The sequence below is a fragment of the Gambusia affinis genome, linkage group LG22 (assembly GCF_019740435.1).
Source record: "Gambusia affinis linkage group LG22, SWU_Gaff_1.0, whole genome shotgun sequence".
In the NCBI taxonomy this organism is placed as follows: Eukaryota; Metazoa; Chordata; class Actinopteri; order Cyprinodontiformes; family Poeciliidae; genus Gambusia; species Gambusia affinis.
The window spans coordinates 16,382,310-16,404,001 of record NC_057889.1 but is presented as its reverse complement, the minus strand read 5'-3'; the positions used below and the strand labels follow the sequence as shown (position 1 = coordinate 16,404,001).

Sequence of the window (21,692 nt, the reverse complement as noted above, 5' to 3'; positions counted from 1 at the left end):
CTAATGCTACTCTACACACCTACAGGGTCTGAGTTGTCAGTGATTAGCAGGTAACATCTTGAAGCTTTGGTTTCATGCTACAGATGCAGCATGTGTTCAATGTAAAAAAAAAAAGAAAAAAAGAAAAAGAGAGAAAGTTTTTTTTTCTTTATTACCTGTACTCTTGAACTGGGGTCTTGTTTAATCCATTTGATGACAGTCTCATAGACCAGCTCCTCTGCCTTTGTGTTCAGGCTGTCGTTGGACAGATATGTCACCAGGTCCTCCTTGGACACGCTTAAAATCTCCTCCTGACCCGCCACCTGAAAGGCAGTAAATAGTGAAAGATTTTTAATATGACTGCCTTAAGGCATTTGAAATCATATTTTGAGCAAATCGTGCTGAAAGGTCTGCACAAATGGTAATGCATTCTCACAATGACATGTAAAGTATCAACAAAAAGTAGGGCAACTATGAGCTAGAAGGAAAGAAAACATGGTTTATAGATTGTTTTATCCACAATTATAAACTCCTGCATGCATCTGTATTCAGCCCTTTACTCTGATACCCTAATGGAAAAATTTAAAGGTTAGGTCACTAAAAGGAAAGTATTATGCATTTTCCAGACACATATTGCCATTTTAAAGCACAATCAAATAACTTTGTTGCCTTCAATTCTTTTGAAAATGCTCTCGATTCAGTATTCACAAAATAAGATTCTCTTGATTGTTTAACCCAAACAAAGACGCTAGAAAATGATGAGAACAAGAAAACAGTATTGAAGGAGGAAATGCAGCCTTAATAGTTGTGGTATTTCTAAAGAAATAATGATTGCTGAATACGATACGATGAAGATGAAAATGTGTCATTCAACACACACCCCCCCAAAAAAAGAAAAAAAGAAAAGCAGAGGCAAAGATGGTGCACAAATGCAGTCAATAACTAGCGATTTCACATACAGCAGATCTCTTTATAACCAGTGGCAGGCACATCGACCTACTGCTGTCTCTCCTGGCTGGAAGCCTCACAGCAGAGCTAATATATAATGTATAACTTTTTTCATGTTCGAGGGAAGACAGGCTGGCCGTTTTCCCCCAGCGTCCAGCTTTTATATTAGGCTAAGCTAACTGTCTCCAGGTGGGTAGCCTCATCTTTAATTGACAGACAGTGGTATTGACCTTAGTGCCTACAGTAACTCTGTGGAAAGAAACAAAAGTTATAAAGTGAGGCATCTTCTAACAGCACATATGTGGTTGTGTCCAAGTCAGCTTTATTGACTGGAACCATTTGAAAGGAAGCTAAAACTAGTTTTTAGATTCACCCTAAAATGGGGCACATAATTGAGTATGAATGTAACCTTTGCTGAAGAAGACATTTGCTGACATGCATCTTAATGTCCTTCATCAGGCAGCTCACTGTGCTATCTGGATAAAACCTGCAAAAAGTACTCAAAAAAACCTCTCATGTCACAAAAACCTGAACAGAATGGAGTTGGGTATCTGATTCAGACCAGAGGATACTTACTTATACTTATCTACCAACCCTGAATAGGAGTATCTAGTTTATTTACTTTGGATCAACATTATTAGCTTTTTCTTCTTTTGCTCTTTGCATTGGTTTGTTATTTTGTTTGTATTTCCTTTTAATTCCTGTAAAGCACTTTGTATTGCCTTGTTACTGAAAATGAGCTATATAAATAAAATTACCTTCACCTTTACTGTTTCCAACTATTTCTGGCCTGTGCATGTGATACCCAATTTTGAAGACGTCTTCACCAAATTATTCAGTTTTGCATAAAATTGTGGCAAAAATAAAGATTTGATTAAATTCTCACTGTTTTCCATAAGATAAGAGCACACTATTTATTCATGTACCGGTACTTACATTTGCTACTCCAACTGCACCACTTGAAAAGATTACTTGTTAAACTCCAATCAAATACCAAAGTGAACCAATTATAGGTGTAAAAACACCCTTCATTTTCTGTGCTCAGCCATATTAGCCCGATTACAGTTAAACCATGGACGCCTGGCCAATTCGAACCCGCTTTAGATACACTTTCAGAATACATGGAGAGATTTCACTATTTATATGGGAGCAAAATTGACAAAAAAAAAAAAAAAAAAAAAATCACTCAGTTTTTAAAACTGTTGATGGGCAGTGGGTAATTCTGAGGAATCAAACATTGATGCAATTTGCATTGAATCGACAGCAATCTCAAGTGGTTGTGCTGCTATGTGCGACTTCCTGCTGGTCTGTCAGTTAAAATAACAAAGAATTCACCAAATGTTTCTGATTATGTGACTAAAAGTGAAAAGTTCAGGAGCAATGAACACAGCATTGAGCAATGAAAGAAAAACTGTGCTAAAGAACGCATTTATACTTTTATGTGGCCCCATCATCTTTTTGAAACCTATTTCTCTAAAACCTTACAAATGGTCGGCTGTCTACGTTGCCCCAACCAAAGGTTAAGATGACGGTTTTTTTTTTTACTCTTGCAAAGACAAGGTCAGAGAAAAAGCATGCTTTCAAACCCTGGAGGGATTTTCTGATGCCATGCTCTGATGCTCTCATTTTCTATAGTAGGTAATTTAGTGCGATTTGCTTCCAATTTAACGTAAAAAAACAAAAAAAACAACTGAGAAGTCTTTGAAGTTTTCTGTTTGTTAGTGGGTATTTGTCTGTAATTTTCTCAGTAATTTATCTAAAAGCTGTTCTGTCACGAAGCAGAGCAGACCAACCTTTCCATGCACAATTCTGGTCAAAAGTGTACATAAACTCATTACTGGCACGAATACCACAGTAATCAAACTTGGACTCATAGAGGTAAAAGTGGGCTTTTAGTGACAGGAGTAAATGCATTTTATTTGAAGTGGAAGGATTTAATGATATTAAATCTCAATCAGTGCTTAAGAGCAGGCATTTGGAGCATAAGTTTGAATTTACTGTGGACAAAATCATGCAAAGGGGAAAAATACATAAAGTATACATCACCACTAAACAAGTGCTTTAGTTAATATTATAAGTTCCATCCGGGAAACAAATCTTTTTTGATCCATCAATACAATTCAGGCATAATTCTGTATGGAAAGCTGATCACTCTGCTTCACAGATCACTCAACAAGGCAGGTGTTGGCTTGGGGGAGGCTGTTATAGAAGTGTAATATTATCCAGCATTATCCGCTCCAAAGCCAGTGTTAATGTGGGTTAAGAATTACTGTCTTGTTGGAACACAATTCTTTTTGGCTAAAATGATTGTGAACAACCGAGGAACCACCAAGACTTGGCGTTCATTATGAACTATTCCAGAAGACACATTGTGCAGCCTCCCACATGGACAAGCCGATTTGGAAAAGAAACATAAGTGAGGCTTTCAAACTTTAGAACATCTTAGCAACCGCAAAGCATGCTAGTGGTAGCAACACCAAAAATCAACAAATTGATGGTTGAACTTGGAAATAGTTGGGAATTCCAACAGAACAGTGATCCCAGACACACTTCAAAAGTGGTTTTGGAATAGAATAAGAAATGGATCACTTCATAACTTCATCACAGGGACATTCAAAACAGTCAAATACATTATTAATCTGAGAGAAACAAGTTAATTATAGTTTTGAAATGCCAGAGCCATACTAAGGATCATATTTGATATTTGACCTTACAAGAGCAAACAAACCCCCCCCCAAAAAAAAAACATCAATATATTTTGTAGTAATTAATTAATCCATTTTTTTTTTATAGATGTAAAGTTGATGATAGAGAGGATCGATCTCAACTCACCTCAGGGAAGTTCTGAAGTGCAAACGCTTTGGCCATGTTATGGAGCTCAGTGCAAGTCATGGCCTCAGCCATGGCCAGCACACCCAGACAGTTAGCAGCAGTCAACTGTTTCTCTGGAGTCGATAAAGAAGGTCGGGAAGACAAGGAGAAAGGGACAAATAAGGGAGAGGGCGGAGAAACAAAGAAACAAAAGACAAAGGCTGATAGATTAAGACAGAGGGAACAAAACACACTTCAGACATCCATAAAAAGATGTAAGAAGTCACAAAAACAGACAAAGCAGCTTCAGGTAGCACACACTCAGAGCCCACCAGGCTTTGTATCTGCCTGAGACTAAGGGAGAACAACTATAATAACTCAAAACAGCTTCGGGGACAAACAACTGGGGGAATCGATCGCTCACAACCCAGGCGTGAGGTGGAGGATATCAGGGAGCAGGATGTGGGATTAGCTGGGCCACTTCAAAGAAGTCATGTCAGATCCCAGGATCTACCCTGAGCACGTGCACACGCACACATGCAAAAATAGTGTAGCTACCCTGATGACCAGGCCAGCGGGAACAAGGCTTAAGCCACGTTCTGTGATCTCGCGTACCAGTGGAGCATTTACGGTGACGTCAATAAACACTACTCCCGTTTATCACAAGAGGCGTCCCTGTTGGACAGCGGGCGTACGCACCGCAGCAGGCGGAGGTCGAGATCAAATAGTTTGCTGGTCGCTGAACGAGGCCTGATTAAATAATGACCATCAAAGAAAAAGCAACACCAAGGTGTTTATCAGTAAAGAGAGTCAGAGAGAGTCTTCCCTAAACAAATATCAGACAATAAAAGGTCAGTGAAGCTTTGGCGAATCCCAAATCAACAAAAGCCAAAACCAAATGGTGAATGAAAGCAGGCCTGGTGGCTGATCAGAGTTCATTTTGGGCCTAGACAAACCAGATATGGAAACATTTCATATCAGGTGTTCACATCTTCAAAACATTATCTTGAACTTCCAATTTCTTTGATGCGACTAGAATCACAGCTTAATTTGTTGAGAATAAACCTTTGTGACTGACAATATGAGAATTTTTAAAAAGGTTTGCATACTGGACGTGACATTTATAAATACACTGCTTTGCAAAACTAATCGTAATTTAACCTTTTAACATTTACATGCATTACATTTTTTTTGTTTTAACCATAGATTGCGATTTATTTCATAGGGGTTTTATATGATGGACTAACACAAGATAGCACATCACGTTGAAGTGGAAGGAAAAAGATGCTTTTAAATTTAAAATGCATTAAAAAATGAGTTAATTGAAACCATTTGTCCTTTCACATTAAAAGCTCAGGTTGCAATGTGGAAGCAGAAGGGAGAAACATTCAAGGACTTAATCTTTGTGTAGGACACTGTACAAACAGACAAGCTTTTCCAGTATGCATAACCTCACATACCGTCTGGGGCAGAACTTACATTTCCTGCTGGAGTTAATTTATATTCAGCCCCTCTAAGTCAATACTTTGTAGAACCATCCTTGGCAGCAAATCCAGTTCACATCTAAGGACAAAAACCTTTCCTTGTTTTTCTCCAAAATAGCACAGACTCAGTGAGAGTGGATAATCGAGTGTGTCGATTTTAACTTCTCCCAGATGATCTGAAAAGTATTTAGGTTGAGACTTTGACTGAGCCACTGAACTTTTAACTTTTTACCACACTTCCACAATGGGGAAATTCATCCACGACGAGAAATTATCCTGGTGAAAGTTTCTCCCACCTGAGCTGTGCAGCTCCTCCAGAACAACAAAGGCTTACCGGCTGTTTATCTGTTGAAATCTTTTTGTGTCTTTCAGGTTTAGGTAGATGTCCATGTCTTGGTGGGTTTTTGTGAAAACTATGAATTTTCCTACTTTAGGTGGGTCTAACACATTAAAGCACAACAAAATACACAGACAGGGGATGGAACATGGCAAAGTGTGAAAAAGTTCCAGGAATACTTCAGCTAGAGCGGCACACACACAAAAACGCTCTGGCCTTGCTTCAGTTTCCCTGAATCTGAAGGTGGATGAATAAAGGTCAAAGCGGTATACTGGAAATAGGTTGAGGAAATGTTTGCCATTTATCCTAGGTGTATTTGTTACAAACTTCAATAATTCTTGATGCAGTATCAATTCCTCTCTGCTCAAGGACATGCGCTTGTGCCTGTATTTCTCTCATTCTAATACGATGAAATGTCATGAATCTTGTCGAGGAAGAATGGATTGACGTCTCGCTGGCAATGAAGGTAACAAATGTGTTCTGCTTTATTTTCCCCCTTTTTCCCCAAATCGAGAAAAACAAATCAATATCATGTGCTTCCAGTTCTCCTTTACATTTTTTTTTTCTGCTGCTGACCTTTATGCCAACATGCCCTTCCCTTGTGTTACAGATACCTCAAAACAATCTCTTAAATGGAATGCAAAAGTTGACATTTGCAGCCTTTTTTTTTTTTTGGGGTTGCCTGACCCACCGACATCTGCAACATGCCATTTGCCTTTCATGCGACCCCTTAGGACTCCTGAACCTACTCCCCTTGTATGCTCCACTTTCCGCACCTTTTTTTGGCGGGTATTAGTCTGTTTAGCTATTTTTCAACTCCATCATTCTCCAGGCTAGAAGATTTGACATTTAAGTGACAATTGTTCCCTGACCTTTTTAGAAATCTGTGCTCATGCTCGGTCCTGTCCACTGGGAGCGGATCAGAGGCACCGTGCCCAGCTGAGAGAGTTAGCAAGTTGAATTCTAACAGGGCTATGAGCTGTGGAGACATGACAAAAAGGAGCATGATGTTCAACTCCTGGAGGAAATGTAAGTTCTGGCCCAGACTGTCTGAGAGGTTGTGCATACTGGAAAAGCTTGTCTGTATATATATATAAAAAAAAAGATTAACTCCTTGAACTTTTTCTCCCCGCTTGATAACCTCAACCTTTCATGTGATAGACTGACAAATTACAGAATTGTGAAGTAGAAAGGACACATGGTTTCAGTTAATTTCTCAATTATCTGAAACCATAATCCACTGCAGCCTCTAATAAAAGTCTGAAATGTGTGGCACTGGCATGCATTTCCTTTTAGCATGGGTCAACAGTCTGCAATCTGCAGTCCCAAGTTTTGCTAAAATTATAGCCATAAGTCTTTTGTGTTATGGCTCTGCCGACTTTGCACTAGGGCTGTAATGATTCCTCCAATGATTCGAGTACCTTGATTATTAAATTTATCTGCCTCTGAGCTTTTATAAATTGTGTTTATTTAGCGCACCATGTTCCGGCCGGGTTGTTATTTTGTGTTGGACAGCGCTCTCACTTCCGCCTATCAGTTGTCGCTAAGTGCTAGCAGTATAACGTCAAATTTTCCAGGTTTTTATTGTTTTTCGAAGGACCAATAAGATGCTTGGAGTAAGACACCCTTTCTCCTCCGGGGACTGCATGTTTACTGTTTCAAAGTGAACGAAGGGAAACCGCTGCTGGTATATTTATACAAGAGAGAGAGAAAGGGAGAGAGAGATTTCCGAGTACTCGTAAATATTCTTTTACAACAACCCTACTTCCCACATCTACAGACTGAAATGTATGCTTATTGTTTATCGCTGAATATCTCAAGTTAGGTCCAGCTTGATGGAGAGCTGTTCTCAAAGTCTGACAGAATGTTAATAGGATTCAGATCAGGATTTTGACTGTACCGTTCTACTACATTACTATGCTACATTTCATTGGAACTCTGACTGTACGTTTGTCCTGTTGAAAGGTTAAACTCTGCCCAATTTCAAGTCCACTGCAGCCTCTAACATACTTCCTAGCAAGATTGCTTTCCCATCAGATTTCACGAGCTTGTTTGCAACTACAGAAAAGAAGATTTCCCACAGCAGTACGCTACCATTACCACGCATCACCATATGCATAATCTGTTGATCTACAGTGATAGTTTTCAACGATTCATCAGTTTAGATCCAATCTGGCCAGACCTCCTTCTTCCACAAAGACCAGATTTGTGGAGTGCATAATAATCATGATAATGTAGTCAGATTCCTACTCCAGAGCTATGGATCTCTGCAGCTCCTCCAGAGCTAGCTTGGCCCTCTTGGCTGTTTCTCTGAATGAAGTTCTCCTCGCCTGGCCCTTGCTTTAGGTGGATGGCAGATTTGAAGTTTTGTTACCTAACCCAATCTTATCTCTGACCTGCCTGTTTTGTTCCTTGTAGATTATGATAATTTTTTTTTTTTTGCTTACTGATGCTCTGAAGCTTTATCAGAAGAGCTGGTTTTATACCAAGATTAAATCACATGTAGGCTGGCACACAACTGACTACAGTTTAAAGTGTAGCAGATTAAAAGAGGGCTGAGAACAAATACATGCCACACTTTTCAGATTTTTTACTTTTTTTTAGAAGCTCCACCATTAATCATTCACCTTCCATTTCATATATATGCACAAATTTGTGTTGGTATATCACAAACTCCAAATAAAATACATTACATTTTCTTGTGCAAGACAAAAGGAGGCATTCATTTTTAAGGGTATGAATCTTTTTGCAACATGTCATATTAATCAGTATGGTCCCAAATGACTTACCTAGGAAGGAGACGCAGACTTTGCAGAAGGTGTTGAACTGGAACTTGTTGGCGGCCTCCAGCAGCGTCTTGGCGTTGGCCGAGTCGATAACCAGCGAACCCGTGTAGACGAACTCCAGCAGCAGCTCCAGCACATCAGCGCCGATGTTGCTCATGGTGAGCTCCAGCATCTCCCTGCTCTTCGTCTCCCCTGACGATCTGATCAACCAATCATGACGGAGAGACAAGACAAGTTTAGGGAAGTGTTCTTAGGAAACACAACAAGGAGCAAACCAAAAATAAAAATATAAAATAAACAAACAAACAAACAAACAAAAAAAACAGACAGAAAAAAAGGAAGACAGGGATACAAAGACATGTATGCAACACACAACAGACAGCTAAAACGAGAGTTGGGAGGAAAATAAGAGAATCGTTACACAACAGTATAACACAAAGAGGAAAAGGGGAAAAAAACAGAACTGTTGATGATTGCTATTTTTCTATGGGGAAGGGGGAAGCAGATTTACAACTATAGCGCTGCATCTGAAACAAAATGTCTCCTCTGAATAAAGATTAGGCACAAAATAATAATAATAATAATAAACAAATGAAAAAAGTTATTGCTTTTGAAAGAAAGCATGCATTTCATGGCTGGTTGCATGTATGCGTGGAGTTTATTGCAAAGCAAGCATACATGACAGGCTTAACGGAGAAAAAGGAGAGACGAACATGTGGCCATGTGAGGTATATATGCCGGTCAAAGCTTGTTGCAACTCGCTGTCCGTGGGCCTACTCTGCCGTGTTGGATATCAAAGCTTGCATATCCACTCCTACTGGGATGACGTAAGAGGTGCCAGGGAGTGCTTGGATGCACAAATTGAATAGAATACGATATCCCTTCGTAATGCAGGGCCCAATAGGACGCTTTCAGAACTGGGCCACGTTGTGACTTTACTCGGATCAAATGGCCAAGATTAGTTCTCATGCAGGATCCCCTTGGGGAGGTATGAGAGCATTAAATAACACCTTACCACCCATGTTTAATGTCCCATGTGAAACAATAATCCACTCAAGGGCAAAATAAATGGAATCAAAGCACCGCAGACTGCATGCCCCCTCTACCATGTCTCGCTCCCTGCGGATACGGACATCAACAATATAAAAAGTAGCCTGCATTAAGATGGATGGAGGCAGTTTGCTCCTGCCAGTCATGCCGGCGCAATGATTATGTGTTGTCTGTCTCTGCGAGCGTGTGCATTCACAGGTGTCTGTTTCCCTCTTATTTTGAAGGAATAAATTAGAAAGCGGCGGCAGCATTTAGTGAGACGAAGACGGCCAAACCAAGGAAAAGGAAAAGGGAAAAAAAAAACAAACAACAAAAACAACAAAAAAAGAACCGACACGACACAGACGGAATGGTTGGAGTGAAGGCTAGAGATGGGAAGCAGAGGAGGGTTGACTGCGATTGATGACGACGAAGCAAAAAGGAAAAGGGAGGCAGGGCGAGACGGTCCTTCCACAGGGAGCCAGCAGCCATCCTTCTGAGGGGAAAATTTAGGTGTGTTCCATGACTGTACCCTGGTCTTTTAAATAAGAGATGTCCCCGCCCACCCCGGACAAACACGCCATCACACCTCAACAGAGCCATTGTCCCCGCTGTAATAATCATCAGTAGCCTGTGGTGTATGAACTGAGGCGTTAGTCGTCATTTATGAGGCGCACTCGGGAAGTGAGAATGGAGAAGGTCATCCAAAATAAAAAACGAAAGACAACTGCGTTTGTCTCTGGATGGACATTGGCTGAAAAAACCAAAGTGGTTACAGTTTTTCCTCCTGCAAAGCAAAAAGCCACATAGCGTTATTGCCCTTTTTCCTCTCAAAGCCCTGCAGTGGGGGCAGGTAGCAAGACAGAAAAGATAAAAAAAAAGGGGGAAGGGGTGTGTGTTTGTCAGGGTTAAAGTGATGGAGGGAGGTGGGAAGAAGAAAAAGTAGGAAGAGGAAAGGGGAGCTAAAAATAAAAGAAGAGCATGCTCATCATCTTGGTCAATTAGTGCAATGGGAACCGGCTCAAGTGGCAGTTTGTTTTGTCTAAGCACTTATGTTATGGAAATGACTTTTCCGGAGCTCTCCAAAAGAGGTGGATATTTATGCTGCGTTTGATTGCAGACGCGAATTTAAATATTGAAAGAGAGAGGCGGTGAGGACAGGAGAGACAGAGTGAGGATAGATAGGGCGAGCGGGGAGGAAGATTGCCACACTCAGGTAGAGAAATCAGTTTGTGAGGAACGCAACACTTATTCAAGAAGGAAATTTTGTAGGAAAACCTGCAAGCCTGTCAACATTACAAACACACCCACGCACTTCCTTATTCATCTCAGAGCCTAAAAAAGCCAGTTTACAGGGAGGGGAAATGCACCTAGTTGGCTCTAACTAGACCATTTTTCATGGGGTGAGAACGTGCACTACAGAGATATGCTAAAATAGAGGATGCAAAGCAAAGACCGGCTGGACTAAAAATGGCTCACATTTAATTTCTGTCACAACATAAATCAGATATGAATTGTATTAATGGATATAACAAGAGGTTTATCAGAGCTGGGATTCTGTTTTTGTCTTTTCTCCTTTATGACTGTTTTCCTGTACTGAGTTTATGGTATTGGATCTACAGTCAGTTGCTCTTAAACAGGTGCAGAAACAAGCGGACCCTCTACAGGACGAAGAGGACAGGGTGACAGGTGGAGAGGTTAAAAGCTCCAACCATCCATTCAAGTGTGAACATTGAGCCATCAACACCGATTGGATGGGGGAATGATGTGGACATTGGATTGACAGACATGCCAAAAACTTTACTTGACTTGAAAAAGTAAACTTTGAGGACCGATTACCAGGAAGTGCCACTTTGGCAAAAAGAGAAAATCACTTTTGGATATGATCCCAACTGAATGTTATTGAGGAGGACCTCCAATTTGATCATTTCCCTCACTCCTTTCTATTATTGTGATTCTGAGAAAAGCTTTAGTTGGTCCGGTGTACGGACTACTGCCAGGAGGGTTTCATCATCTAACTTCTAACTGTGGCTTGTGAAATCCTATTTCTGGGTAAAAGGAAAATAAATTATTCTAGCTCAATAGTTTGCCCAGTAATATCTCCATGATTGGCGTTACTTTCGAACAAAACCTTCGGAAAATGCTGACACAAAAAAAACTTCTGCAAGAGATTGTTGAACTACATGTAACATTGAAGCCTGAGTACAATTTTATGGGGCCTCCAATACACTATTCTTAACATGATTTTTATTGATCAAAGTTGAAATAAAAAAAGAAAAAGGTTTACTGTGCGTCATCTATAAGGCTTTGTTCCACCACTTTGCCCTGCAGAAAACCTGGAGTAAATGTGATGTGACAAAAACGTAGTTTAATGTTTAAAAGTCATGAGGGTCATCATTTGGCTCCAGGTGGACAAATGCATTTTTTAAATTAATTTCAGAAATCAGAATGTTTATTTTGTACAACTGGGTCTTACTAAGCATATGTTTTGCTTATGCAAAGCACAAGCTCATCTACGGACAGGCACTGGGTTACGTAGATACTGAGACAAACAGGTGGTTTTACCCATTTATTTTATTTCTACTGACTAATTTGTAGAGTCCAACTTATTGCACTGCAGAATACCAGATAGTGCATGTTCACAATTTTATAAGCAAACGTCTGTCAGTATTTAAGGTGTGCTGTTTTAAACTGAATCTGCAACTTAATAAATGACATTAAAATCGAACATTTTTTAAAAACAATGTATACAAAACAAATCGGATTCTAGTGCTTGTTTGGCATCGGGTCTTTGCGTTTCCCCAAGCACAAACTCAAGTTCTGGTACTAGTAAATTGGCTGGCATTAAACCTACTTTTTAATTGCTTCTGCATTAAAGAGTAGGATTAGCATCAGAATAACAAAGTTGTTTTCTCTTCTCTGCTCTGCTTAATTTGTTAATAAAATACAAACTACATGGTTTAAGCAAGTTGAGTAAAGCAACAAGCTGCTAAAAGCTGTGGATGCAGCTGCTATTTTAGATAAAATCCCTATAAATAATAATATTGTTGAACACCATCTGCCTTTTAATGTCTTATTGGAACCGGCATTCACATATAAACCTGTTGACATTAGGGCATCTTTCTGTAAGGATTTACTTTATTTTTCCTATTGAGAATGTTTATGCAGTAAACTGCATTTCTAGTAGAATGGCTTCATTCTTTACCATTAAGGGTTTACTTTAGATTATCTGTATCTTATGTTTAATGTTTTAATTTTTCAGTGTTTTCTCCTGCAGTAAGGATAGTGTTACCTTCCCTGCAGCTCTGCTCCTTCGGCCCTATGTGAGAGTTTTTACAATGCTTCCAAGTTTATGCTGAAACATATGAAGCATGCGTTGGGTTTCCAGTCTATATGGGTCCAGGAGCATATTTCTGTCTGTGGCATTTATGATTTTCAGAGAGTTGGTTTGGGTGCTGTGGGGGTTGTGTGTGTCGTTTTTAATCTGTGAAGTACTCGGCCCAGTTGTCAGTATGTTGTTAAAGTGCAACATAAATAAAACTTGATTGATTGATTGATATACAGTATGTCTATCCCTCTCCCTGAACTTAATATAATCGACTTGTTAGAATTAAGAAATAAACTAATGACCACACAAATAAATTCACTGTACTGTGTGCTGCTGATGTATAATTAGGTTTGGTAATTTGGGAAACTGGACCCTTTAAATATTAGCCACAACAATGCAACAAAACAGAGTTGCTGTAGCACCGTTATGAGCCTCTAGGCTGAAATGTGCAGCAGAGGGCTGAACAAAGCACATAAGACAGTAGTATTCACACAGGGCTGACATTGTAATGGGCATTAAAACAGCTCCCTGAACATCTCACGGTCATAACGCTGTCTGCAACACAAGCGTACAAAAACTCATGGGCCGACACAGACAGAAAAATGGTTGAGGAGGGGGCGGGGGGCAAATGGCAGAAAAAGCACGTGTCGGGACTATTCAAAGATCTCGGAGCTTTTCGCATTACTGTGGTGTGACAATGCAGTCGCCATAAATTAAACGCCTGCAAGCACACTTATTGGAAAATCCCAAGGGGTAAAAATGGAATTACCAGCGATGATCTGTCTCTGCGCTCCGTGAGTTGGCCCTTTTGAAGGCAAAAGGTAATAGGTTTTTTTAGGAAGGGGTGAGGGCGCTAGTGTCTGTGTCTTACATCCTGCAGGAGCAGCATATGACGTTGCGTGCAAACTTAAGGGAACCTCCCGTAATGCTAATTTGTTGTTTCAGATTTTCATTTTAAATCACATAAACGCCCATAAACTCTTTTGCCTGGGCTTAGATTTCTCTTCTGAGCTACTGGATTGCTGTGTGTGTGGGTAGGCCACAAAAATAAATGTAAATGTGTTTTTCCTTTTTTTTTGCAAAATAACACCTCTTCTGCTCTGACTAATGCTGCCCACCCAAATTTCGCAGTAGTACATCTTTTTTGTGAACACATCCACACATAAAGACACCTGAGCACACCTGTTGTTTACCGTGAACACACACATCCAGTCCTAAGCAGATACCGTATACTCTCATAACGCCGGGGTGTTTTATGAGCTGACAGGGGTTCTGACCGGCAGTAAATGCCTTCTGAACAAGCTGGCTGAGGAGGGATAGAGTACAGAGTATATTAGAAGATGAAAGCACCTCTCTTCCTATTTCTGGTATTTGACCTCATAAAGATGTGGACAGTAGTGAGCCACGTGGAGCATAAGCATATTTCAAGCCAGGCTCAAAAAGTGACGCAGGCGGCACATGGGAGGTCGTAACTCAGAGACAGATGAGTCTATATCTTAAATATCTGTACAAAGTCTAATTTTGTGCTGCCTTCCCATTTACTTTATGCTAGTCCCAGCTAAATGTTAGCATAACGCTGTTAGCTTCACCAGTCCTGACCAGTTACTGAGCAATCCAAATATTTACCAAGCTATAAGAATTAATGTAAAATTACATAATATTTCAACAAGAATCTGCAATTCAATTGTGCTGTGAGAGATTGAGAGAGAGCAAGTGAGGAACAGGAAGGCTGAAATGAGAGCTCTCTCTCATGGAACAAGTGCTCAATTTGGACATGTTCGCAGCTTGTTTGGAAATTTTAACAGTGAAATAAGGTTCTCCATGATCCAGAAGACATTACTGTGTTTTTAGTAATCCACTCTAATCACTACAATCATTTAAAATGTGAATTTCAAATGCTTTTGTCTGTTTTAAAGTGAAAGTAAATTTATGGTTTAAACCAACATAAAAAAAGAGAGAAGTTTTTGTGGGTCTTCACAAATGCTACAAATGAGAAAACTGATCATGTAAAATCTAAGATGCCCTGAAATTTTCGTGGCATTAATTCAAGATTCAGCAGTGAGAAGTCAGATGATGAAGCTCCAAATCAGACTAGTTTTACTAAAATTTAACTAACTGATGACAATTTTCTCTCCTGAAGAGTTTAACGAAACAAGGGGAACCAGACAATGAAAGACGCAGCAGGCATGAAGATGAGCGCGATACAATTCAACCCTGCTCCTTTGGGAGCTTTTGCTGTGCTGAGGCTCTGTCTTTGCACATAAATGATCTGGCTTCTTCCCAGATAAGAGTTGCGGCTGAGACAACATGATGGACAGGCTCACAAGAAGGGTGGGGGTGAGGGGTGGGCGTCTATTTTATCAAAAATCACTTCCTAAGGAAACAGGTGTGCTAGAGTCAAGGTCAAAGCAAAACTGGCCATCTGTGTTTTATTCATGGCTTTAGCAGCTGTCATTGAGATGAGCGGTCCTCATAAGGACGTGCCTCTTTGGCTTTCTCCACCTCGGTTCTCGAGCCCTCCACCCTCACCCCGCTCCCCCTCCGCCCCTGTTCAGGAGGAACAAGTGTATCTGTGGCAAGCCAGGAGGCCGCCGCAGCTGATAAGCAGCACTCTGTCCTCTGATGAGCTCGACATCGTGACACTGTGAGTACGAGGCAAAGTGGGAGACTTCCCTACGGCAATGCCGCTATCGCTAGAGCGTACATCTCTTGGTTTTCCTTTGTCCTCGCTAAGCACTTCCTTCCTAGCAAAAATAAATAAATAAATAAATCACACTACATAAACACAAAAGTGGCAAACAAGTTTGGGTCCAATCAAGCCGAAAGCACCTGCAGGGATCTGAAGTAAAGATGACGACATTAGGGATTTATGGTGTTACCTTGCTGGAAAACATGGAGAGTACAAAAATAAGGACACACAGTCATGCATGGGACTGACACGCAGGTACTTGTATTCACAAAACAGCCAGTGAAGACAAAATGATATGGAGTACAAAGGACAGAATACTTGGGGAATGCTTGTATTCAACTCATTTGAATACGCCGGTGAAAGGTGGGGAGAACCTGTGAAAGCCGTGTTTCTGTTTTGTTCTTTGTTAATGCTTCGGAAAGTCCTTTCTTAAACTCACTAACCCAGATGTATTAGCATATGAAAAGGCTGGTAATCAAAGAAAAACTCAGAGAATTAGCAACAAACAAAATACTGAAGCTCTGGTGGCAGGAAAAAAATAAAAATAAATAAATAAATCCCTCTGCCTGCAGAGGACAGTGTGGCTTTGGCAAATTACCGCCTAATGTGTGCAATGTATAATTCTTTTGTTATGGCCCTTCGGTGAGTTAAAAAAAAAAAAAAAAGAAAGACAAAAAAACATCCCCAGTCATGGAACATTTTTACTGCTCATTAAAATGGAAATGTGGTTAAAATCGCCCTACATGGGGAGGAAAAGGTAATGACGAATGTTGACCTTTTTCTCCGGTTTGGGATACATTCATTTGAGTGGGTGGAGGAAGGAATGGCTGCTGGCCCTGTGCTAGGAACCAAAGTCTTCACACACCTGCAAGAGAGAGAGGGGAAGGGAAAAAAAGCAACACAAATGCGCCCTATGAAAAGAACAGGCTGGATCAAGAGCTGGTGGGAGAGCGAAAGAGGGGGGGAAGGAAGGAGGGAGGGGAGCGAAGGCAAACCTTTTCACCAGGTCCTTGAAATACAAGCTGCAGGAAGCTAGAACATTTTGGTGGACTTCAAACTCTTTGCCTTCAACAATAATTTTCAGGTCTGTAAACTCTTTTGTTCTGCGCTGTTGGTTCAACTCCTTCAACATCTCTGTAGAAGAAGAAAAAGAAACAAACAGTGCCATAGTGAGGTTGAGAATTTCACCGTTTTTTTTGTTGTTGTTTTTTTTTTGTTTCATACATACATGCATACACAAAGATAAGTGCATGGACAGCATGGCAAGAAAACAAAGGTGCAGACTGCAGAACACATTTATGGCCACGCTTAGCTTATTCACGTAGCAGAAAAGTCATTGGTATAGATCGGGTCAAGCATTTCTGCAAATATGAACGGAAAGAAGGAAGCATAGAGATGTGCATGTTAAAAAAATAAATCATATATTAAACTGTTTAGGGTGGAAAGAAATTACTGAGAAAAGTCTGGAGTTTGGCAGAACAATAAATGTAAGGAAAAACTACAGTGTGTTACAAAACTCTTGAGACTGCTTACACTTTATCACATTTTGTCAGTTTACAACCACAAACCTCTACTTATTGTGATTTTATGTCAGACGACATGGTAGCTTACATTCGTGAAGTGAAAGGACATTTTTGTTCCGTGGGGATCATTTGAGTTCAGATCCTTATACTCCAATAATCTTAAATTAAATCTAGAGCATCCACTTGCCTCAATAATCTTAACGGGACGATTAGTCGTGCAAGCCACAAATCTGGCCGTTATGTAAGGGTGGCAAGAGGACAGCTGTCGCCGGAAGTCATAAGAAGTCCTCTCTGCAGTCTGCCACGAAGCATGTGGTCAGCTGAGAACACAATTCAGGCTTTTGTAGTCTGTATTCAAAACGCCATGTAGGAAAACAATGACTGAAATCCAAGATTTCAGTCTTTACATAAGAAGTGCAAAGTTGGAAGAGACGGATCCTAAAAGTCTTGCTGCTGCAATTGCAACAAAAGGTGGGTCTATAAAGTGTTGACTCTGGCAGGATGAATAGAAGTGCTTGCCACAGTTCCTGATTTTCCGTTATAAAACCAAATACAAATAAATTCCTTCCACTTCACAACCATGCACCCCGTCGTATCAGTCGCTCATATAAAATCCCCCAAAAATACACTGCAGTTTGCGGTTGTACCTTGGCAAAATATGAAAAACGTTCAAGAGGTATGAGCACTTTTGAAAGACCCTGTACATCAGTATTCAAAAAGACAGTTTTTATTTTTATTTTTATAATCAGCGAGATTGTTAAACAGAGAATAAACAAACAGCACCAAGAGCAAAAGATCTTGGTCACACACCTAATATCAAGATTAGAGAGGATCGAAAATATCAGAGGACTGAAAACAGAGACACTGTCAATGCATTATTCAGAATGAAATCAAAATCTTTGGCCTCTCACTTAAGCCGTACTCAGCACAGAGCTGACCTTCACATTTTATCCGCTAATCCCACCATCCTCTCCTCTCACGCTTTGAATGGAAAAACACCCATCCACGCACACACTTATCCTCCTCTGGAAATAAAAAATAAATAAATAAAGTTGTGGGGCGGGAGGGAAACAAGGACAGCACATTCTGAGAGAACATGCTAGGACCCAGAAGCAATGTGGCGCTGAAGGCCACAGCACACAGGGAAATGTGGCGAAGCAGCGCCATGCTAAGCCTGGCCTTACTGTAGCGTTGGGTCGGGGGCGCTTGTTTGTCTGCATCTTAATGAGGCACCATGAGGGGATGCTGAGAGTGAAAATCAGCGGGAGACTGGCAACTTATCCTACAGCTCTGGGAGGGAGATCCGACGCCGACGCTTTGTTAATCTCCTATTGAGACTGCCACTAAAAACAGAGCTCTGAGAGACTTCGATTGCTAAATACAGATGAACGGGGATGTGGAACATCGTGATTATGGAAGGAGGCGCCTTCCAGACGAACGCTGCGGCATTAGCAGAGCGGTTCACTGAGGCTGTGAGGCAGGGAAAGCAGAGCCTGTGTGGAAAAAAGGCACACCATCCAGGAGAGAGCGAACAGAACCATGTGAGATAAGGAATAATTCAGATTTTTTTTAAAAAGGTGGCAAATCCTTTCCCTAAAGCTAAAGTGCATACTACCTTCACAGAACTAGCTTAAATGTGGCAATCTGAACAATAGCAACCTCATCTGCATAACTGCCATGGTGAGTCAGCTGTCAGTAATGTCATGTGCTGCGAGGAAGGTGATGTTTATAAACAAGTGCGTGATTTAAACAAGCTCCAAAACGCCAGAAATTGACCAATGCGATTGTGCCGATGACAAAACGGATTTCTTGTTGTTATCATCCTGACAGAGGTCTGTGTTGGTCGCAGACTGAAAGCTAGGATTTAATTAACCTGGAATGACACTCACCTTTCTGTTCGAATAGAATATCTGCTCATTTAGCTCCCTCTATTCTCCCCGCCTGACACGCAGAGCTCAGCTATGAATTATTTCAGCGGCTGAAATTATACAGGATAAAGACACATGACAAATAAGGTGCGATTCAGATACGTGCTATGAAAGAAAAACAAAAAAACCCGCCTCTTTTCCAGAGTTATTGCATCAAGGAATGACTGACCTAAAAGAAAATGACCTGGTTATTAAACATGCTGAATACTAATTGAGGCAGAGAATAATGAGTGCTGCTGTTTTTGACAGTACATCTCCTGTACTCTGATTGGTTGCATGGCTACATGGTTCATGTAAGCCATAGACATCCGCACAAAAACACAAAAAGCTGCCTTGTCTTTCATCAGTCTCTCTCTCTCTCTCTCTCACTCCCTCTCTCTACTTTCCACTTGCCACTGTCAGTTCGCCAGATTTCTGATTACTTTGTGGACATGGACTCTGAATAATGAAAGCACGGTAGTTCGGAGTCTGCATTAGAGGATTTCCAGGCAGCGCTATGGCTCTCACCTCTAATCAGCCACACCTCATACCACAAGTTCACCCCAAGAAAAGGGAAAGTAAGCGGGAGCGATGGAGAACTCCACTTGTCAACAGACAATGGGCACCTCCCTTGGAGCAGCGCACACACACACCTGAAAGCGTGATGGAAAAGCTAATTATGGCTTCATGGGGGTGCATTAGCAGAGCACCCCCAGAACAACTCGTCGCCACCGCGGACCATGAAACTGCACACGGCATCCCTATTTTTGGAGATGGGCATACACAAGTGTGGAGAAGGAAAGCCGTGCTCAATGGAACCAAGGCAGCGTTGAAACATCTCAATACTCTCCGGAGAAAATCTCTGAGAACTGTAAAGCTCTGCAAGACTCAGTGACACCAGATGGATAAAATAGTAGTACGATTCCAAGTGAGCAAGCTCACTCATAGGGGTATTATGTGCTACAGTGCAATTCTTGAGGGTGACACACAACGCAAACACTGATGCCATGTCGTAGCACATTGTCCTGCCCCCCTGAGTACCTCGCGGTAACACCACCACCCTGCGCTATCTTTTCATGATTGGCCGACACGCCGCAGTGGGGGCATGAACGCTGCACCAACTCTGCTGTTCAGCCTAGTAACTCCACTCAAACATGTCTGTGCTCTGCGGCCAATGGGTTCTTCAGGTGGGATCTCAAGTAGCCTATCAGCTTGCACTCGGCCTCCCGGCCAAACGCCGCCGTAAGTCAGTTACGAAACAGCTGATTGGCGGCAGCGAGAGTGCGACTCGGCACGTGATTGGTTGCTGAACTGGGAGCCATTTTGGGGTTCAGCACTGAATTTTGCACGCACATCTGTAGTTCCACCATTTTGTGTTACACAAAACCCCACCATTCGCAAAGCGGTGCCTTAAATTCTCGATTTTTTATTTATTTTTTTAAAACTGTGCATGAATTTAGGCAACTCTCTGCGGAGAAGGTAAAGAACTAAATGAGATGAATCTGCTACTAGATTTCTGTTGTGCAGTTTTGGGAACATAAACTACTTTTATTCCATATTTTAAAAATGTTTTACAAAGTAACACAATTCATTTTTAAAAATAAAAAAATATGCTTTATATTATTTAAAAAAACTTTTTTTTAAACATTTTGTTTTAAAAAACACATTTAAAAAAATATTACTTTGACAAGAAAAATAGAAATTCTCTTCCTTTTGTACAATTTTTTTTATTTTTTTAGGAGAATTATCCGTTACACCAAAGATTTTATTTCACCAGAGAAATGAGGAAAAAGATCCATTTAAAACGGTTCAACTTCCCTAGTTGCCCTTGTTGTCTTACTTTTCAAATGAGATCCTGTCTTTTAATAAGTAAACACATAATTACTTCTATCGGGTTATCCAGAAGGAGAACATTCAACGTTTAGCTTCTTAAACAGATGCTGATGTTTTCATTCTGACCTTTCACTTCTCTTTTAAAAACTTTGAGCAATCAATCAGCAGAACTCGCAGCTTAATTACGCAGAACAAACCAGCCTCCCCGATCAATAAGTCAATGAACAATTCTACCATAATGGCTGCCTTTATACTGTTAAAAAGGTATGTACTTTTATTGTTTCGAAAAGCAACAAAATTATTTTTTAAATATGACAATATTTTTTATTTGTAAAACGGCAACGAAAAAAAAAACTAAACGTTAAAATTGTGGTTTTAAGAATATTTTTCTGCCTTATGGTCAATGTTTGGGCAACGAAATTGGACAAATCTAATAAATAAAAGTACAGTTTTTCTCTTTGGAAGACCAACTTGATACGTTCTTCACATGCGACATTTTCAAGAAATTAATTTAAAAAAAACTTGAAATTCTTGTTTTGTTAAAATATTGTGCAAAAATAGTATTGAATATTTACATGCATAATTATTACCCATTTTATTTCTTTGTTGTTTCATTATCATCAGCAATAATCATTTTGATTAGCACAAATAGAAACTTACAGCAGCATCAGAAATGCTTTTTTTTAATGTTTTAGCTGTGAAAGGTAAATTTAAGGAAGAATTCAAAAAGAAGCTGAGTGACCTTTCCGGGAGGATGAGAGACTGAGATGGTTGGATCAAAATAGGCTTCCTCAAGCAAAAGCCTTTGATACAAAGAAAAATTTTATTTCAAAGACGGAGAAAAGGCAGGGTAAGACCACACACTGGAGGGCACAGTTTGTAATACTGCAAACAAAGAATCTCATTCTCAGTAAAAAGCTTTTCTAAAGCAACGGATGGGTCTCAAAAATGGCTTCTCCAAAGCAGAGCAGAACTGGAGGGATGTAAAAATTGGCGTAATTAAATATTTGATATAGATACACCGCCATAGTCTAAATC

At 40.4% G+C, this 21,692-nt stretch overlaps 1 protein-coding gene across 3 annotated transcripts in view; it reads right to left on the bottom strand.

Annotated features, from left to right (window-relative positions):
* LOC122825231 (kelch-like protein 29) overlaps window positions 1-21,692 on the bottom strand; it is a 274,118-nt gene that overhangs the window by 95,251 nt on the left and 157,175 nt on the right. For 2 of the 3 annotated variants that reach the window (XM_044106467.1, XM_044106469.1), the window contains 5 exons: window positions 16,387-16,525; window positions 16,167-16,256; window positions 8,349-8,545; window positions 3,760-3,872; window positions 156-302 (listed from right to left, as the gene is read on the bottom strand). In XM_044106467.1, the coding sequence (XP_043962402.1) occupies window positions 156-302; window positions 3,760-3,872; window positions 8,349-8,545; window positions 16,167-16,256; window positions 16,387-16,525 (686 nt within the window). The remainder of the gene's footprint in view (window positions 1-155; window positions 303-3,759; window positions 3,873-8,348; window positions 8,546-16,166; window positions 16,257-16,386; window positions 16,526-21,692) is intronic. The other variant, XM_044106470.1, reaches the window with a different exon arrangement.